Below are 20,224 nucleotides of genomic sequence, written 5' to 3' on the forward strand. Positions count from 1 at the left end.
TTAATTGTATATGCATTCATTTGTAAGTAACCTGTACTGTAGCTCTGCAGGACCAGGGCTGCAGACCCTGTTTTATGCCCCTTTTCCACTGGCACATCCGACCTGACCCTGAACCAAGCCGAGCTGGCCTGGTGCGGGTCTGGTGTTTCGCACTGCACTACCTGAGTTGAGGTAAATGATGTCACACGCTGTGGACGTTGAGAGGTAGGCGGGTTTTTCAGATGACTACAACGGAGGATCTTGAGAGCGTGGTTGTTCTCATCATTTTTGTTTTTTATTTTTTGCTAAATGGATCTGAAAACCAACGGTGCGCCGACTATGAAAAGAGGCAAGACAAACTTCTTTGAGAGGGAAAGAGAGAGAGTACCAATATGAGACTGACACTACATGATGACAAGTTCAGTTAACTCCTCCCCTTGGCCCCTTGAAAACGCACAGCCCGGTTCAGGGTCGGCTCGACAAACTTGCCAGAGGGTAACGTGCCACACCGCGCCAGCCTGGTTCTTGGTCAGGTCGGATATACCAGTGGAAAAGGGGTATCAGTGTCCCATACTGAACTGTAGCTTGAGATCCCTGCAGCTTTAGTTTTGCACATTTTATATCAGTGATGTCTATACTCTGGAGAGAAGGGGTTAAAGGTCAGCATAGTACACACGACAATTGTTGTGGTTTCTGTCAATAGGTTGCTATGAATAATTTATGGTAAAAGCTTTAAGCCATGGAGACAAATACCGCTTTTCCACTGGCATATCTGACCTGACCCAGAACCAGTGCTGGCATGGTACAAATTGGTACTCTCTTCCAGAAGCTTGTCTCATCTTGGTTTTCACTTCCATTTAGCAAAACATAAAAACACTTTTTTTAGTGTCTACTGTGATTACATAGAAAACTGTTTTGCAGAAAATCTATAGTCCTATACAATAATCATCATCATCATCATCATCATCATAAATGCCCAGCCATGGTAGATCAGAGGGGTGGGACATATTTAATTTTATTAGCCTGAGCCCCCCAGTGTTTTTATGTGGAAGTCAGGATCCAGTTTAACGTGAAGCCCCCCTCCCCTGGCTCCTCTATGTTGCGTTTCTAATCCGTGTACACGTGCAACCATGTTTTCTGTTTGTTGGTTGTTGTTTCTTTCAGCTCCAGGTGTGTCAGTCTGTGTCCAGTCCCGTGTGTGTCTGTGCCAACATTGCAACTGCCACCCCTACACCACCCCCCCACCTATATGTAACTTGATACACTGGGAAACTCTAACCGACAGCTTAATGGTTAAATGCCCTCCTTACACACCCCCACCCCATAATGCAATGCAACACCCCCCCCCCCGCATCTCTCCAACCCACCCCCTGCCCCCTCCCCCTCCCTGCCTGACAGCTAACAAGCTGCTGCTACACCTGCAGTCTGTGTCCTTGTCAGCCTCGGAGAGCGGAGAGGCTGGGGGCTGTGATGATCTCTACAGTGCGTTTCACCTTTACTTTACCTAACATTGTATTCCTTGATTGACAAACAGTGGTTTTTCCTCAGCACTGCACAGAGAGACACAAAGTTTGCAACAGGCAAACAATACAAACAAACAAAAAACAAGATCAGCTTTATTTATTGATTGATTTTAATTACAGTTGTTGGGAAGGATACAAAGATAGAGAGGAAGAGGGAGACAAATGTGATAGTGGGTGTGAGAAGAAGTGGGGGGGGGGGGGGGTTGTCAACGCAGCAGAACACAAGCAGATCCCAAAGACGGGGTGGTCGGAGAAATAGTTCTCCAGTTTGTATGTGTTTAGGTTATGGGGAGTGTGCGTGTCTGGGGGATGGTGCGGGGGTGCATGTGTGTGTGAGAGAGATTGTCTGAGTTCTATTCTATATATTCTAGAACACACTCTATTGCTGAAGTAACCTTCCTCGGAGAGGGCAGGGAGAGAGGGAGGTAGCTGTATTTAAAAATAACAAGATTACTGTATTTTTATTTGTGTTTTAAGTCGATCACACCACATTCCTCTCAGATGAAATTTGAATGGTGTGGGTCTTTTTTTTTAATGGCCAGCAATCTGTGTCACCGTGTTTATTTATAATAATTCATTTCTCCCAACTGCCCCGAAGCGAATACATTTGATTTTGCTGCCAGTTTAAACGGTTCTATAATGAAGAAGCAGCATCCGCTCTTGCATTTGTAAACGCACAGAGCTTTGTGCTGGGGGAGGAGGAGGAAGGGACTGTGAGGAGGGGGGGTGGCGGCTAGGGGGAGGGGGCACTTCTGGTGGAAAAACAGGAATGCGAATTCGTGGAGGGGAGGGGAGGCAGGGAGAGATAAATACCCCCAAAAACAATAACACAACAGCAAATCATAATCACAATAATAGCGGCGGCGTCCGCACAGACAGTGGAGCGAGCACTGCGCGAACTCCCGCCGCCTCGCCGGGCGATAACTTTCTGAAAACGCATCGCCTTCCGAGAGGGAAAAAAACAAGCATCGCCCCCCCTCTCTCTCCTCTCTGATCCACCCCCCCCTTGAAACAAAGGTCAAAGTTCACAGGAAGCTGGGGGGCTGCCATTTTTTCTCCCTGCAAACAATTTTTTTTAGATGCAAAAGAGACGGGGAGAGACACTATTGCCGTGTGTGTGTGTTTTATTTTATTATTTTTAGTTTGGTGCCTTTTCTTTTTCCCCTTTTCAAATTTCCCACTCCCGTTAACATAGTTTTCTTATTTATTTATTTATTTTTCCCCCCCACACACACACACTTTATACAGAGAAATATATATATATATATATATATAAATAAGCCGAGCGCCCGTCGTTCTTGAATGAAGACAACATGGAAAGGATCTCCGAGCAGCCGTGGAACTCGTCCTACACGTACCAGGTGAACAAACACAGCGCCGAGATGCTGCACAACCTGAACACGCAGAGGAAAAATGGAGGCAGATTCTGCGATGTTGTGCTCCGCGTCGGCGAGGAGAGCTTCCCCGCTCACAGGGCGGTCCTGGCGGCGTGCAGCGAGTACTTCGAGTCGGTGTTCAGCTGCCAGGCGGACGGGGACGGGGAGGCGAAGGATTTGGAGATGCACACGATCAGCCCCAAAGTTTTCAAAGACATCCTGGATTTCGCGTACACCTCCAGGATCGTGGTCCGGCTGGAGTGCTTCCCCGAGCTCATGACGGCCGCCAAGTTCCTGCTGATGCGCTCGGTCATCGAGATCTGCCAGGAGGTGATCAAGCAGTCCAACGTGCAGATATTGGTGCCGCCGACCCGGCCCGATCTGGCGCTGTTCCGGACCGGCGGCGGGGCTGGCGACCTGGGCTTCCCGCTGGACATGTCAAATGGCGCCGGGCTGCTGTCAAACGGATCGGTGTTTGGCAGCAACGGGCAGGCGCACGAAGTGGACGCGGGCGGCAGGGCTGGCGGCGGGGCCAGTCTGTCCGGCAACGGCAACCAGTCCGGTATGCCGGTCCTGCAGCAGGTGGAGCGGCTCCCCGTCAACAGTCAAGAGCTGGGGGGCTTCCAGGGCATGGCGGGGGGCTCCCAGGCTAGCGGGGGTGGGGGTAAGAGGGGTAGGGGGCGCCCCAAGAAAATCCCACCGATGGACCCTTTACTGTTCGGTAACTCTGGGGTCTCCAAGGACCTGGGCATCTTTCCCTGCGGGCTTTGTGGGAAGATCTTTACGGAGGCAGTGAGACTCAGGCACCACGAAGCCCAACACGCCGCCAGCAGTGGCCTCCACGGCGGCGGGGGCAACCCTGGCGGCGGCGGGGGGACCTCCACGGGTGTCGGGGTAGGAGTCGGCGCCCCCAGCCTGGTCCCCCAGCCGGCCAGCCTGCTGGAGAACGGGCTGGGCCTGCATGTCTCCGTGGACTCGAGTCGCAAACGAGAGCGCACCAGGCGGCACGTTGGTTGTGACATCTGCGGGAAGGTGTTCCGGGACGTGTACCACCTCAACCGGCACAAGCTGTCGCACTCCGGGGAGAAGCCTTACGCCTGCCCGGTGTGCGGCCTGCGCTTCAAGAGGAAGGACCGGATGTCGTATCATGTTCGCTCCCACGACGGTTCGGTCGGGAAGCCCTATGTGTGCCAGAGCTGCGGGAAGGGCTTCTCCAGGTGAGTCCGCAACACCACTGTACACCCCACCACAGTACACCCTACCACCGTACACCCCACCACCGTACACCCCACCACTGTACAGTACACTACACAGCAGTATGCTACAGTTCTCTATACTGTACACCCCACCACAGTACACTACGATAAAATGCTACAGTAGTATGTGGTATATTATTCTACACAACAGTACAATACGTTGCAGAATTCAGTACTAAACTACAGTGTGCTACAGTAAAGCAGACTGCTGTGGACAACAATACAGTGCTGTACACTACTGTGCCACACACAACCCCACAGTACAGATATGCAAACCAGAGGGAGCCTGCTGTCAGACAGTCTGATCCATTGCAGTCTTTACTGTGAGCTGTACCGTTAAAAAACAACCCAAACCAGACAGACTATGGGGGGGGGGGTGGAAATCTGAAAAGAAAAACCTTTCCCTCAAATATTTTCGGTCCATCAAATGAGCCCATGCACCTGGAACACCCTCCCTCACTCAGTGTCTGCACATTGGAATTACATAAATGGTATAGGTAAAGAAATTAAACTATTTGGGGATACCCAGTAAGTAATACAAAAATAAAATAATACATTAGAACAACTGCCTTTACTGATGTGACAAATGCAATGTGATTGTGTATCGATCTTGAACTGTAGCCTGCTTGTCTGTCTGTCTGTCTATGCAGTAAGTTAACAAAACAGGAAGTATACAACAGCTGGAGCAGATTTGTACTAAAGAGCTCCTTGTAAGAGGCTCAGTCTGCTGTGCACCTGGAGTGTGAGTGCCAGACCTTAACACACACACACACCCCAGAGGGTGAAAAAAACAACCAAAAGATCACACTTATAATTCAACAGAATAGACCTGACTTCTGACTGAGCGCTGAGCTGCGCTTCGACTGTTTTTATAGTGCCTTTTCCGTTCACTTGCACTCGGAAGCAAGCAAGCAGCACAGCTTCTAAGGAGTGTAAAAACAAACACGGCCAATGGCAAAACACAGCTCTGCTCCGCGCTGCAGACAAACTTACTTGTGACTTTGCTGACAGCTGTGTAGAGTCAGTGCCTTGTGTGAGACACAGAGGGGATTACAGTGGTGTTGTCATTATTGTTGTTGTTGTGATATTGATTTGACGCACACCTATGTCTATCCGCTGCATTCAAGGCGACTGTTGACTGAACACTGATTGGCTCCAGTTATTAACTAACTGATTTGTTTGGGTTGACAAGTGTATTTGCCATTCACCTCCAATTTCACAATAAACCTACAAGTGTGCTTTACCAAAAAGCAAAAGCTGCCTGCGTGCTGGGCTCTGTACCAACAACCTCTGGCCTCTGTGTATCTGCGGCCCCTGGCTCTTCTGCTTTTTCTAATACGGTGCAGATCAGATTGGTCATTTTCACTTGATGGTGGAAGTTATCTGATCTGACTGCTGTCAATGGGCAGTCATGGCCCAAACTTTTTATTTTTCCTCCTTCATCTGTAAATGTGTGTATATATATATATCTTGTGTTATTTCTGGAGTACTCACTTGCTCCAGCTCTGGTCCCCACCATCAGAGGTAGGCAAAGGAAGAGGGAAATCTAAGCATTTCTCTCGGACTCCTGTGGTGTGTTCAGGTCTTTACACCCTGCCCAGCGCATGGGGCTCCTGCAGGGACTACAAGGTTCCATGGGTCTCAGGACCCTAATACTGTGCTGTGGCTCCCATGGCTGTGTGTTAGATCAGGACTTGACTGTATGGTGACCCTGCTGTTACATCAGATTTTGTACAATTTGCTTAAAAATAAGTAAACATTATAGCTTAAAATAAGAGCAGAACCAAGCTCTGATCTGTTGAACTGCTGATCTGCCCTGACTGTTTGTGTGTCTGACCCCTGTCCAGGCCCGACCACCTGAATGGACACATCAAACAGGTGCACACCTCCGAGAGACCTCACAAGTGCCAGGTGAGCATGAACCTCTGAACCCCCCCCCCCCCCACACACACACACACACACACACACACACACACACACTCACACTCTTGCACACTGTCACACACTTACACGCCTACAGACTCTCACCTGCACGCTTGCACACACACACACTCATGCACACTTGCGCAAACAAATACCTGTTCAGATTTTAGCTTGTGAGAGTGTGCTTCTATGGGTTTTATCTGTTTGCATATTTGTATTGTGTGTGTGACTGTGTATATGTACAAATTTGAGAGTGTGTTTGTCTTTCTGCAACTGTGAGAGTGTATGTGTGTGTATGTGTGTATAGCTGTGCGTTTGACTGTGTTTGTGAGTGTGTGGTTGTTGATATGTATTAGACTGAGTGAGAGTGTGTGTGTGATTGTGCAGGGTTAGCGGGGGAGGGTGTGTGTAGCTGTGAGTGTGCGACTGAGAGAGTGAGAGTGTGTGTGTGAGTGATTTGTGTGTGTGAGAGTAAGTGATTGTGCAGGGTGAGCTGGGGAGGGTGTGAGCACAGAGACTGCAGCTCCACAGGGACACAAAATGGTTTCCAAGCCTGAATGATTGCACGAAGAAACGGGGGGGGGGGGGCAATGGTGGGGGGGAGGGGAGGGACTCTGTGTGCGTGTTGAGAGAGAGAGATGGGGGGGCTGTATAGAGGGAGGGGTGGTGGAGAAGACTGCGTCTGTGTGTGTGTGTTTGGGGAGAGGCTGTAGTGAGGGATTGTGGGTGGGTAAGGCTGGGGGGTGGTGGTGGTGCTGGCTCGGGGGGAGGGAGTGACTGACTGTGTGTGTGTGTTAGAGAAGGAGGGAGGAAGAGGGAGTCTGCAGAGTGGATCTGTTCTTTGCAGCTGGGGGGGGAGTGTCTTTGCATATTTGTGTGGGGGTGGGATGCCATGGGCTGTGTGTGCAAGTATGTGTGTATGTGTCTTGGTAAGTGATGTTTGTATCTGGGAAAGTGACTGTTACTGTGTGTTTAGGTAGTGTGAGTTTTTATATATATATATGTGTGTGTGTGTGTATGTTTCAGTGGTGCTGCAGTATTGTGTGGGCGTCTCCTGACTGCCCGTTGAGAGAGAGAGAGATAGAGAGGGTCGGGGGGGACAGAGTCGTGTCTGTACTGATAAACATGATGCTTGTGGCTTACACACACACACACACACACACACACACACATTATTTAGCACTGACTCACATCGGGATAATGTGTGCAGCACAACACCAGGCTTGAAAGGGAACGCACACTAACACGGCAGTATTGCAAGAGTAATAGCTACACCTAGGGTGCACCTCATGCGGGGCCTGACACAGCTGCTCCTGCTTTGTAGCAAGGCAAGGAACAATTTGCACTGTATTTTGGGTTGGGAGTTGCTCAATATAATGTGATTGTGCTAGGTGTTGTGTCGTGGCTAATGTTATTGTGAGGGGATCTAGAACAACGCTACACCTGCTGTGACAGGCAAGATGAGTACGGGAAACTTACACACTAGCATGCTGCCATATCATTTTACATCATTACATTATAGATTATATGATGTATATTATACATTATAATAATAATGTAATAATTAGCAGACATCCTTATCCAGGGTTTACACAAGAAACAATGTAAAGCATTACAAAATGCAGTAGTGCAATAAGCAACATCCAAGTACAATGAGATTACAAGTGCAGACATAATACAGTTAAGTCTCAGGTATGTGCTAAAGAAAAGAGGGGGGAAGTCCCAAAAAAACAATGGAAGTTCTAACAATACATAATTATACGAGAACACACAATATTAAGTTATTATTTCTCCACATTGTCACAAAATTGTCACAAAATACACACATTTCAAGAAACTTAAGTAAGAGCAAGAAAATGCAACATAAAGGCCTAATAGTCAAATGAACTTGGACTTTAAAATATGATAATTATATTATACATATAAAAGATACATGTGTGTGTGTGTGTGTATATATATATATATATATATATATATATATATAAAGGGTATTTAATCAGAGCAGAGTGAGTGAATAATTACTATGTGGTTTTTGAATTGGATGTATTGAAGTCCTGGGCTGGAGTGTTGTCTCATTGGGGGTAGGGCAGCAGCACACATGTGTTTTGCTGGGTTGGGCTGTACTGAAATCCAGATTCTGCTGCTTGGCCAGTCCACCCCAGAAGTTGTATTTGTCTCCCTGGCTGTGATTCTTTAATTGGTGCTGATGAGGATTGATGAGAGTGTGAAGGCTGTAGGTTTTAATTGTGGGGAGCACTGATGTCCTGCAGTTAAATTAATTGGAAGAGAGAGCCTGAAGCTCACTCACAGCACTGCTGGTGGTGGGGGGGCTGCGTGTGTGTGGGGGGGGGGGTTTGTGTCAGTGTGTGAGAGAGAGAGGGGGGGTTATTATTGACTTTGAGGTCACTGTTCCTTCTGCAATGAGAGCATGTGACTGAAACAACACAGGGAGATGAGGGGGGGCAAGGACAGAGAAAGATGGAGAGAGACTGAGAGGCTGAGGGGGGGCGGGGAGGTAGGGAGAGCACGCACGGAAATAGAGAGAGAGAGCGTGTGGGAGGGGAGTTGGGGGGGTTGGGAGAGGACAAGGGGGGGTTGGAGCTGGTGGAGGGGAGAGGAAGACAGGAAGAGAGGGAGGGAACAAGAGAGGCAGAGAAGAAAAGAAGGGAGGGGGAGTGGGAGGTTGGGCGGAATAGATAAAAGGGCAGCCAACGATAGTTGCCATGGTGACCGCTGTGTTTGGAGCAGGGCAGTGAGCGGATGTTTAAAGAGACCGTGCAGAGTCACACTGCTGGGGGGGGTGTATATTGTGGCACGGTGTGGTATCCACAGTCATGGGCAGGGACACAAAACAAAACGCTCTCCTTGTTGAGCCTCCGTCAGGGTGCCACAGGTCCCTCTACACACACCGCTTAAAGACACAGATAACCAGTCCCACCCATTATCCGCTTTCAAATCCCAGTTGTAAACTGAGGTTCTTTACTGTAATTCACCCCTCTCTCTGTGTGCCCACCTGCCCTCACCCTTGGCAGACCTGCAACGCGTCGTTCGCCACACGTGACCGACTGCGCTCCCACCTGGCGTGCCACGAGGACAAGATCCCCTGCCAGGTGTGTGGGAAATTCCTGCGCGCTGCGTACATGAGCGACCACCTGAAGAAGCATACGGAGGGGCCGCACAACTACTGCAGCATCTGCAATAAAGGTAACGCACGGACTCGCAACACGTGCACAACACACACACACCAGTACTGAAACATCTGCAATTAAAGGTATCGCACACTCAGATACTGCAGCCTCTCTCTCTCTGTCTTTTTCTCTCTGTCTCTCTGACACACAAGCACTGACAGACACTGTCCTTCACACAACAAAGATAACATACTGACACACTAGCGCGCACACACACACGTACGATAACTGCAGAATTTGTACCTGTGTGTAAGATGCACACACACCCATACTACTGCACGATTGGATATGCACAACTGTAATGTTTTTATTTTATTTTTTAATATTTAATGACGTTTTGTATAGCATCAGGTCAGCAGTGGTGGAGCGAGAGTGTGAGAGGCAAGCGGCAGTGTTCAGCTGGGGTCAATAACTGCTTTTATCAACACAGTCCTGCACTGTCCGAGTGCAATCCTGCTCCAATACATCTTTCTTTTGCTGCCCGACTCTGAGAACAGTGCGAGGAGAGGACTCTGACAGAACTCTGTTGTGTGTCTGTGTGTGTTTTTTATTTTATTTTATTTTATTTATTTGTTCATTTGTCTGTTTATTTATGTTCTTATACGTTTTTGTTTCTCTGTCTTGAGTTGTGGGAGGTTTTCTCGGCACTGGGAGCCTGTAGGTCTGCAGCAACACTGTCATACTTTTATGGTGGTGGTGGTGGTTGTGTTTTTGTTTTTTGAGGACAATCTGAGAGATCTGCAGAGGAGGGTTCTGTGCAAGGTGTGCAGATGACCTTCCTCCATCTCTTGTCATGACTGTTGCTCTCTGGTTCTTCCTTCTCTCTCTTTGTCTCTCTGGGGTTCTGTGCCCTCTCTCTGTGGTGTCTCTTCCTCCTCTCTCTCCCACTGCCTTCTCACTGGCAGAGTTTTTCCTTTACTTGTTGATCTATGTCAGGGGTTTTCAAACCGGTCCTGGAGTACCCCCTGCCCTGCTGGTTTTTGTTCCAACTGAGGTCTTAATTGCTTAATTTAATGGTATCTTGCTTTGTCAGGTCAATTAAGTATCCAATTAAGCAATTAAGACCTCAGTTGGAACAAAATCCAGCAGGGCAGGGGATACTCCAGTACCGGTTTGAAAACCACTGGTCTATGTTCTTTCCTTCTTTCTTCATGTCTGTGCGTGTGAGTCCTCGTGTCTATCTGTGTAGGTGTGTCTTATGTGCGGGTTTTGTGTCTGTGTATCCGCGTGCGTGTGCGTCTGTGAGCATGTTTGTGCGTGTGCAGCTTTGGTCTTTTTGCATACCTGTCTGCGTCTGTGTGAGCAGGTGTGAGTGCCCAGTGCTGGTGCTGCAGTCATGCTCTCCTGGTCTCTCTCCAGGTTTCTCCACCGCCTCCTACCTAAAGGTGCACGTAAAAACGCACCACAACGGCTCCTCAGGGGCGGGCTTGGCCCCCGGCGCCCCTGACCCTCGCCAGGAGCCCGCCTTCCCCGCCGGCCGCACGTGTGCTGTCGAAGGCAAGCTCCGCCCCTACCCCATGCCCCGCCCCCATGCCCTGCCCCACAGTGTCTCGTGTATCCCACCACCGCTGCTGCTGCTGCTGCTGCTGCTGCTGCTGCGTTTGCTTCTTCTGCTTGTGTTAAAAAAGTGTTGCATCAGCCAGGCTCCTGTCCAGAGAGGCGCACACACACACACACACACACACACACACACACACACACACACACACACACACACACACACACTTCACAGACACCCCCCCCTGGATGAGATGAAAAACAATAAATGCCTGTGGCTGTTTGCAAGAACTTTTTACAACCAGGAGCCCTCCTTTGCTGTCATTCATAGATTTATTTATTGATTGATTGATTGGTTTACCACGCAGAGGTGTGTGTGTGTGTGTGTGTGTCTGTGACGCATGTCAGCTGTGTTTGTAGGCTTGGAGAGGGTGTGCCCCACTGGCTACTGCTGTGCTGGCATAGTGTCTGTCTGTCTTCGTAAGCATGGCACGATCTGCCCCTTTTTGCTGCTTGTACCATTACACAATAAAGAGAGCAAACAAACACAAACGTACCCACACAGAGAGCACTTTATTGTAACACACTTGCATGCACACTACCACATACAGACACACTCAAGGAGACACGCACTCTCATAGAGGGACACACTCATATAGAGACACTCCCACACACGAGGACTCGCATTGACCGCTTCCACAGTGTTTCACCAGTGTACTTCATGGTCGGTGCAGATGCATGTGTCATGATACCTGTGTGTTCAAACAACCGCGCATTCAGACTTGCTTTTCACAATCTCTCGCTGATCATTACTGTGTGTTTCTCATTTAATGCCGTCGTTAATGGATCTTTTTCACAATATTATTGCCATTGAGACCAGCAGCATCTGATGATCTCTGAGAGGGGGGGGGAGGTAGGGGGACCGGGGGCAGATTTGGGGTTTTGGGAGTTGGCAGACTGGTGGGGTGGGCAGTAGGCAAGACAAGAGCCCTTCAGAAAATTTGCATCTGAAAATGTTAAAAAACAAGCGAGCGAAACAAATGTCTAGGAGTGCGTCTGGTGTATGTCTGGTGTGTCTGGGCCAGAGGTGGGGGGCAGGGGCAGCAGCTGCACACCTCCTTGCCGGTCCTGGATCTGTAGCCCTGTCCTTGTCTTGCACCTAAAGACAGGGGACATGGGTAGGGGTGGTGGAGGGTAGGGTGAGGGTTTGGGGGGTGGTGCAGTAGTCCAAACCTCTGTTTTCCTTTACTGTGATGCATCTCCCCTACCTCTCCTCCTTCACAGGTGTAAGGGGACAAGCGTGCATCTAGATCTCTGTGCTGTGGGACAGGCATGTGCGTGTCAGCGTCCCGGTGCACACTGCCTGCTCCACTGCTGAGCTTGTGAATCCCACTCTTGTGCCACCATAGTCTGTGGCATTTCTCTCTCTTCTATATAATTTTGCTTTTGTTAAGTTGTATTTCAGTTTAATTTCTATTTCGTGTGACTGCATCCCAGGCGCCAGTGCCTCTTGGCCGATGGTGTGCCTGCGTGCAGCCTGGGACTGTGATCCAACAGCCTTCGTCCGAGCTGTCTGAGCAGTGCATGATTGTGTGATTGTGCAGGGTGAGCTGTGGAGGGGGTGTGTGTATGTGCTTGAGAGAGGGGAACAGACGTGCACACAGAGGTGTCGCCTGGATTGTGTCGCTGTAAAGCCAGAGCAACTGTATGTGCAGGGAGGGTCCATGCATTAAGTCCTGGCTGGGGGGCATGGCTGTTCTGGTGTGGCCTCCCAAAGCTTCTCAAGGTGACTTCCACTGCCATTTGTATTGTCACAGCAGAGCCTTATTGTGTGTGTTTGACTGCGGGTCCACCTGAAAGTGGAGTCACACTCTAAAACTGGCAACAACGCGGACAAGTCACTTTTCGTCACTTAAACATGAGTCAGGCATGTCATCACAGTGCCAAAGGGGTGTGTGGTCTGCAGGTGGTCAGGCCAAGAGTCAAGAGAAGGAGAGGGAGGAAAAGACGACAACGAAGGAGCAGCGGCAGGAGGAGGAGGAAAGTTTCCAAGCCATGAGAAAGAAACTGGCACTTTGCTCTCTCTCACTCCCGGATTCCGGATGTGTGTTGAGCAGTTTCTCTGGCATGTTTGTTCCTGTTGCGCTAAGTCCTCCAGCTGCGTGGAGCTGCGCAGTCATGTCAGTGTGCAGCACCCCGTTCCACCCACCCACCGGTGCATGGCTGCCATCGCCATTTTAAACCAGTCAAAGGAAGCAGCAAGTTACCACATTACAGTCAGGGTGTGGAGGTGTGACTTCTGACCTCAGACTTTTGGATCATGCCACCCGGGGGCAGGGCAGCTGTGTATGTGGAGCTTGTGTGTTATTGGTGCAGTCAGTCACGGACAGACAGATGGTCAGGGTTCCTCTCTCTCTCTCTCTCTGTCTCTCTCTCTCTGTGCTGTGGACACTGCGTGCGTTTATCCATTCATATTGGGGGGAAGGGGCACGTGTGGGATTACAAGAGGGGGAGGAGGAGCAGGGGATACCAAACGTGGGGCGATTTGAACGAAAGGGGGAAAAGAAAGGAAAGAAAATGTACAGGGAAAAGGGGAGAATGAGGCCAGATGCACAGAAATCTCAGTCGTTACCTTTACATCAGTGAAGAGCAAATCCTCGTCAGCGTAATAATAAGTCCCAATCCTGCTGATGACTACAGCCCGCTGCAGGAGGCCCCTGGCACTGGCCAGCAGTGTGGCCGCTCGGTGCCCTGCTCATCGAGGTCTGCTGGCTTGGCAACTAATACAGAAAAAGTTTCATCTTTTGCATTTTTGTTTGCTCATCCCTGGTTTTATAGGTGCACACAGGGTGCTGGGAAGGTACTTTCAACATAAAAACAACTACGCACACTCACTAACTCACTTACTTATACATATTCCAGTGCGTGTATTAAAAAACGAAAACCAAACCCGCACCACAAACATGCATGTTAGCGCGGTTATGTGTGATCCCATGCTGGGGCTCTGGGCAAGGGGCCCTGGGGTGTTTCCAGAATCTTTGTGTAAAGAAAGTGTTAAAAATAAATAAATGAAAAGGAGTGCCAGTATACTTAATTCTGCTAAACACACATACGACAGCAACACACACGCACCACGGCACACTGCCTTCAGAGCCGCCCTGTCCGTGCACCTGTGAAGCTGGAGCGCTGGGCTGACGACTGTGCCACAGAGCTGGTGTAAAGTGAATGTCTCTGATTGATTGTTTATCTGTTATTCCTCTTCCTCCTCCTGGCCTGTTCCCCCTTTTTTTTTATTTTTTTATTTCCCCCCCTTTCGCTCCTGTCCCGTGTTGGTGTGTCTGTAGACCTGTGCAGCAGTCGTCGGCTGCTGGTTAATTACCCCGAGGTGGACGGGCGGTTCCGCGGCCTGCCCCCCCCTGCCGGGCTGCCCCCCTGCCCCCCCCCGCTGGGCCTGCAGCCCGAGCTGCTCCTGGGAAAGACGGGGGCGCCGTATCTATGGGAGTGCCGGGCGGCCGCTGTGCCAGGGTTTGCCATGCTGGGGCAGAGCCCAGGTCAGTACGTGGGCACGGGGTCAGGGGTCAATGGAGCAGTCGGTGGGATTCAGTTTATTTTAGTTTTTTTATCGATTTCCATGAATCTGGCACTCTGAAAAACTTGCCTGTTTTAGATTTGTTTATTTACCGTTCCTACGGCAAGCTGGGAAATGTGTTTACAAGAATTAAAGTAAACAATCCTACCATTTATTTAACATGAAAATAAAGACAAAACAACGATAAAAAATCTAAAAACATTTGTAATGAACAGGGAACACCTCCTGGCTCTGCTGTGAAGAGGGAGGAGGCGGTTCAGTGGCAGAGTGTTCGGTGCCTGTTCCCCAGTCCTCCTCTGGCCCAGGGAGAGTGTTCTAGGTACAGCGGTGCTGGCTCTGTGCATGAGCCCAGTCTGACTGCCTTGTGTTTCTTTGACTGGAAAAAAGAGAGAGAGACAGACCGAGGTGGAGAGAGAGGCATACAGGGGTGTGTGGTTGGTACTGGGTTGAGGGTTGTGGGGTCATAGGTCAGTTGTATGATGTTGGCGTGCCCTCTCCAGACTTCTTGCTCACGCTCTGCGTAGTGGCATGCCACAGTGAGGTCACGGGGGGGCGTGGGGAATCTGATAGGAAACGAAGGTTTGAACCTGCTGGAAAAGTTCAAAGACTGCATTGAAAACACCTGCTGCTCCTCCGGCGGCTGTCTGTCTGTCTGTCCCCCCCAACTCTGGGCTCGGGGGCCGGTGCTCTTTGAGGGCTCCATAACAGGACAGAAAGGACGAGAGAGAGAGAGACAGAAAAGCAGATGGGCTGGGGGTTCCAGGCTTTTTACCAAGGTGTGCATCTTGTAAGACCTTACTGACTGTGAGATGTATCTATTAGACCAGCTCTTCATTATTATGTTTTTAATTACTTTGATTAAGGGTTATGACTTTCGCCCTTTAATTACTGCTGACACCATGTGTGCGGGTGTGTATGCATGTATAACACCAGTGTCATTTTCCCTTCCCTTTTTTTGGGTAGGCTACGTTCTTAATTGTGCTTAACAATTAACTGTTTTGTATCTCTCTCTCTCTCTCTCTCTCTCTCTCTCCCTCCCTCCCTCCCTCTCCCCCTCTCTCCCTCTTTCCCCCCCATGTCTCTTCCCCAACCCCATCACTCCCCATCTTTCCTCTCCCCTCTTCCCTCACTCTTCTGCATGGGGCAGAGTGAGCAAGAAGAAAGAGAGAGAGAGAGAAAGACAGAGGAAGGAAGGAGGGAGGGAGGAGGAGGTAGGGGGTGGGTGGCCGTCTGTTCACTGTGCAGTCCGTGCATTATTAAGGTCTCATTGGGGACTGGTTGGGGGGCTCGCCCTGGGAGATATTCCTGCTGCTTTCCCCCCCTGTTCCTCACTGTTGGGTTGTGGAGGGAGGGGGGGCATCTTGGCAGACAGACAGACAGACAGACAGACAGACAAACTCCAAAAGAAAACAAATACAATGGTGGAAAAGCAAAGAGGAGGTTTGCCTGGTGGTAAACGGAGAAACACGAAGCAGGCTAGGAATTGTGGCCCAGTGGGGCAGTTCCAGTCAGTCCTCATCACCCCTTGGAGGACTGGGACCGCCACACAGCTCTACACACAGACTGCTGCGTTCTGATGAGCTGTGTGTTTTGTGTGTTGCCCTCATTGTTGGGAAGGTTACCCCCATCCACCCCTTTGCAGGACGCACCTCTTCCATGGAAGCACACAGGACACCGGTCTCTGTACAGTGACAGCAGACAGTCCTGTTTTACTGTTTGGAGTGTCTGACCTCTAATCTGTGCCTCTCTCTCTCTCTCTCCCTCCCAACCCTTCCCTTTACCTCTCCCCTTCTTCACCCTCTCCTCTCTCATCTCTCCACTTCTCTGCTCTCCCTTTCTCCTCTCCTCCCCCCTTCAGATGGTCAGGAGGACATGGCGAAGTGCCCTCACCAGGACTCGCAGGAGAGCTCCGATGCCTCCTTTGGGGAGCTGTCTGACGGGGGAGACCTCAAATCCCACCACCACCACCAACACAAGGGGGCTGCAGCAGCAGCGGCAGTAGCCGGGGGTGGCGAGGAGGACGAGGAGGAGGAAGCAGCGGCCGCGGTGCTGGGTTACGCCGGTATCGGGGGCTCGTCCGGGGGGAGCGGCAGACTGAAACACGGAGACCCCGATAAGAAGCACAGCTGCCCCGACTGCGGCCACTCCTTCCGCTCCAAGTCGTACCTCAACAAGCACATTCAGAAGGCCCATGTGGCGCCGCAGAAGGGGCTGGCAGGAGCCCCTGGGGCACTGGGGGACCTGGCCCCTGCCCTGGGTTCGCCCTTCTCCCCCCAGCAGAACATGTCCCTGCTGGAGTCCTTTGGGTTTCAGATCGTCCAGTCGGCGTTCGCATCCTCGCTGGTGGACGCAGAGGCGGGACACAGTGGGATGGGCCTGGGGGGGAAGTGACATCGACCTCCTCTTGCTTCGCTTTGGATTTTAATTTTATTTTTTTCTTCCAGGGATTCACAGATTTATTGACTGGATTCTTGCTTTTACTCCCCCGCCCCCCCCCCCCCAAACCATGTCTCTGACCAACTGACTAACTACACCCACCCCCCGCAACCTCAAAATGCACACACTCGCCCCCAACCCATACCTGCACACACTCGTTTGCACTCTCTCGAACACCTCCTCCTGATCTCTCGCTCTCTGTGCCGGTGGAATCACGGACTGAAGGACTGCAGCCTGACCACACAAACCCTCTCCCACAATCCATTCCTGCAGCCAGTGTGGTGCCCCTACCTCCAGAGAGAGCGAGAGAGAGACTGAGATGGAGAGAGAGAGAAGGGAAAGATTCTCCACAGCTCATGTGCAGAATTCAGGAAGAGAAGAAGAAATTTGTAACCTATATATACTACATTGTTTGTGTGCGTATATATACACATATAGAGAGGAAGATGGAGAGAGAGATTTTTTTGCTTTTCCATGTTTTTGTCTTCTGTTTTGCCCTATTGCTACAATTGAGTTATCACGCATAACAGGTTGCTGGCTGGCACTAGTTTTCTGTAGTGTCAGTGGATTAACCATCTCTGTTCTCAGAGGAGTCCAGGCCAGGGACGGGTCACTCTCTCCGGCTGCGTCTCGACTGCTCTCTGTACATAACCCCCCCCCTCACACAGCTGCCTGTCCTGGCATTTTTAAACCTCACCCAGCCACAGCAGGGTCTCCAGCCCTGGTCCTGGAGACAGACAGTCCAGTACAGCAGGGTCACCCGGTTTTCATTCCTGCCCAGCAATTGAAGCAGTTACAGACTGCAGCTCCTCTCAGACACTGCAGTACAAACTCACTTTTCCTAGCCGAGCATTTTGAAGCAGGGATACAGCAGAAGGTGCTGCCCCCCAGAGATTGTGCTGCAGTGTCTGCAGTCTGCCCATGGGCCGCAGTGGGCCTAGTGTCAGTGTCAATAAGGATGTACAGGACTGGAGATCCTTTAATGGGTTGTAGGTCAAGGATGATGTTTTTAGCTTTATTATTATTATTATTTTAGATTTTTTAAATTGTTTTAAGGAAGTCCTGTTATCTCATGGTGTTGGTTAATCATGCTTAGATACTCTCTCTCTCTCTCTCTCTCTCTCTCTCTCTCTCTCTCTCTCTGTGAGAGGTGCTGATCTGTGCATGTGTGCTTGTTTGTGTTGATGTCTGTTGGGGGATCCTAAATGTAACTGTAAGATGCATTTCTATAGCTGTTCCTAATCTTAGTGCAGAGTAGTTGAGTATTTTATTCCCACCCCCCACCACCAGCAAGGTCCAAGTCCTCGACGCTTGCACACTCCTTGTTTATTTATAGACTTTTTGCCATTGTGCTTGTAAAAACATATAAAATAAGCCGTTGTGTTTATGTAAATGTATATGCTGTACATAAAAAGTATATTTTTCATTCCTCAAGACAGAACTGTTGCGTGTCTCCGGCCGTGTTGGTACTGAATGACACTGGGCTACATAGACACTGCGCTAATTACTGTTATGTTTGTTGCGGTTACATATTTTCTAAGGTCACAGTCTGAGGATGTTGAACATGTGACTAATGGGTCACTTCAAGGAGCGTTTCCCATTTTGGGGCCTTAGCTGGTCACCACATGGGCTCTTTACTGTAAAACTAAAAGTTAATAAAGAAATGTGTGATAGTATTTTATTTATTTTATGTTTCTCCCCTATTTCTAGTGTGGGAGTCTGTATTAGGATGAGGCCAACAATACAGCTCCGTACAGGAAAGGGGAAAACTGTATTTTACACACAAGATATTTGAGTCGATTGCCGCTGGTGTGTCCCAGTCAATCCCTCCTGCTGTGGCCGTGGAACACTTATCCTGTCTTGATCGGTTTCAGTCAGCCCAGCCCGGCCAGCCCAGTCCGATCACACGTTGAAGGGAACCTGAGTACCTTGAAGGAGTGTCCAGGTGGTGTTTTTATTAGGGATGACTGAACCCACCTCTTTGCCTCCTGGAGCTGCACTGATTGGACTCTCAAATGCTGCCTTTAAATCTCGCAGTGCTTCCCCTAACCAATGAGAGCGAGGCCGGCTGTGTTGCTCCAGGCCCAGAACCCCCCGCTTCATAAACGCCCTCCCACCTTGCACACGCCCTTCGAAGACACAGGTCTTAAATTGTCATCATTGTGTATTTCTCTCTCTCTCTCTCTCTATATATATATATATATATTTATACATATACATTGTTATATATGTTGTTTTGTTATCGTCCCCCCATTTGTCTCTGAGAGTCTAAGGGTCTTCAGTACCCTGTCCAGCCTGGCTCCAGAACCGCAGCTGTGCAGAACCAGGATACACAGCAGCAAGATTGGTGTTGGGTCTACAGCAAAGTGCCTTTCAATCACTGACTGCAGAGCAGCGGGGAGACACCAAGTGAAATGAGGCTGGTACGAACGCAGGAGCCCCCCGTACAGGCATCTATACAGCGCAATCGCACAATGCACACACACACACACATATATATATATATATATATATATATATACATACACACAGAAACAATGTGTACGTTGGGAAAAGATTCATAATATTTATCTTAGAGCTGTTGTTTTTTAATTATTAATGATTTATTCCTGTTAATATTTGCTTCTTTCCTTTTGTTTTTAAAAATCTTTTTTTCTTTTCAGATATATTAAATATATATACATACCTTTTTCTATAAGTGGGTGTTGGTTTTGTACACTGTTTTGAGTCGCTTAGTCTCTGTAAATTTGATGTACAGAGATTATTTGAATTGAATAAAGTGTTAATCTCATGCTGACTCCACACCTTTTTGTGTGTACCTGTGCAGGAATGTATATCTCTGTGTGTCTCTATGACTCTGTCTGTATTTCTGTGTTTGGGTATGTGTCTGTATGTGGGTATCTCTGTCTCTGTCTCTGTCTCTTTGTGTATTAGATTGTCTGTTGGTGTGTGTGTATATTAGTCTGTCTGTCTGTGTTTCCTGAGTCCCTACAGGCACCAGGTTGTTGTGCAAAGCCCTAAATGCACTACATCTCAATTCCTAAATGTTTAATTGCCCTAATTAATCACTTAACTGCCACACCAACAATGCCCAATCCCCCCCATCCTCCCCTAGATGTTCCAGGTATTCCAGATGTTGCAGCTCAAACTTTTCCAGCCCCCCACCGCACAGACACAGACCCGTGGGTTCCAGCCTGACAGCAGACGTCTCCGCAGTGGTGAGTACAGTCTGTCAGGCAGGGCAGCCACATTGCCTCTCCTTCTCTCTCCCACACATTCTCTCTCAACCACTCCTTTGTCCGTTTCTGAAATCGTCTCCAATCTTAGCGACAGCCCCCCTGCAGTTACACTGTCTGGACGCTAGAGGGGGCTGGTGCTGCATCGCACAGCACAGCTCATTTTAAGTATCTGAGTCTGATCCTGCCAGAGGTAGTTTTCACGGTAGTATGCAGGTTGG

At 49.5% G+C, this 20,224-nt stretch overlaps 1 protein-coding gene across 2 annotated transcripts; it reads left to right on the forward strand.

Moving 5' to 3' along the window:
- Positions 1 to 2,269: 2,269 nt before the first annotated feature.
- Positions 2,270 to 19,558, forward strand: patz1 (POZ/BTB and AT hook containing zinc finger 1). Of its 2 annotated transcripts, XM_066688903.1 has the most exons (7): positions 2,270 to 4,095; positions 5,982 to 6,045; positions 9,090 to 9,261; positions 10,605 to 10,782; positions 12,458 to 12,462; positions 14,087 to 14,293; positions 16,190 to 19,558. In XM_066688903.1, the coding sequence occupies exons 1-7, from the start codon at positions 2,816 to 2,818 to the stop codon at positions 16,720 to 16,722; spliced, it is 2,439 nt and encodes an 812-aa protein (XP_066545000.1). In that variant the 5' UTR covers positions 2,270 to 2,815; the 3' UTR covers positions 16,723 to 19,558. The 2 variants fall into 2 exon arrangements, with proteins under 2 accessions (XP_066545000.1, XP_066544999.1); XM_066688902.1 differs by lacking the exons at positions 10,605 to 10,782; positions 12,458 to 12,462; positions 14,087 to 14,293.
- The last annotated feature ends 666 nt before the right edge of the window (positions 19,559 to 20,224 follow it).

This window comes from Amia ocellicauda, chromosome 17 (assembly GCF_036373705.1).
Source record: "Amia ocellicauda isolate fAmiCal2 chromosome 17, fAmiCal2.hap1, whole genome shotgun sequence".
Classification (NCBI taxonomy): Eukaryota; Metazoa; Chordata; class Actinopteri; order Amiiformes; family Amiidae; genus Amia; species Amia ocellicauda.

Excerpts from the sequence above, each read along its gene's own strand:
- patz1 (XM_066688903.1), top strand. The coding sequence starts at position 2,816 with ATGGAAAGGATCTCCGAGCAGCCGTGGAACTCGTCCTACACGTACCAG. Across the intron at positions 4,096-5,981 it reads TGCGGGAAGGGCTTCTCCAG|GCCCGACCACCTGAATGGAC; the intron begins GTGAGTCCGCAA and ends ACCCCTGTCCAG. Across the intron at positions 14,294-16,189 it reads CATGCTGGGGCAGAGCCCAG|ATGGTCAGGAGGACATGGCG; the intron begins GTCAGTACGTGG and ends TCCCCCCTTCAG.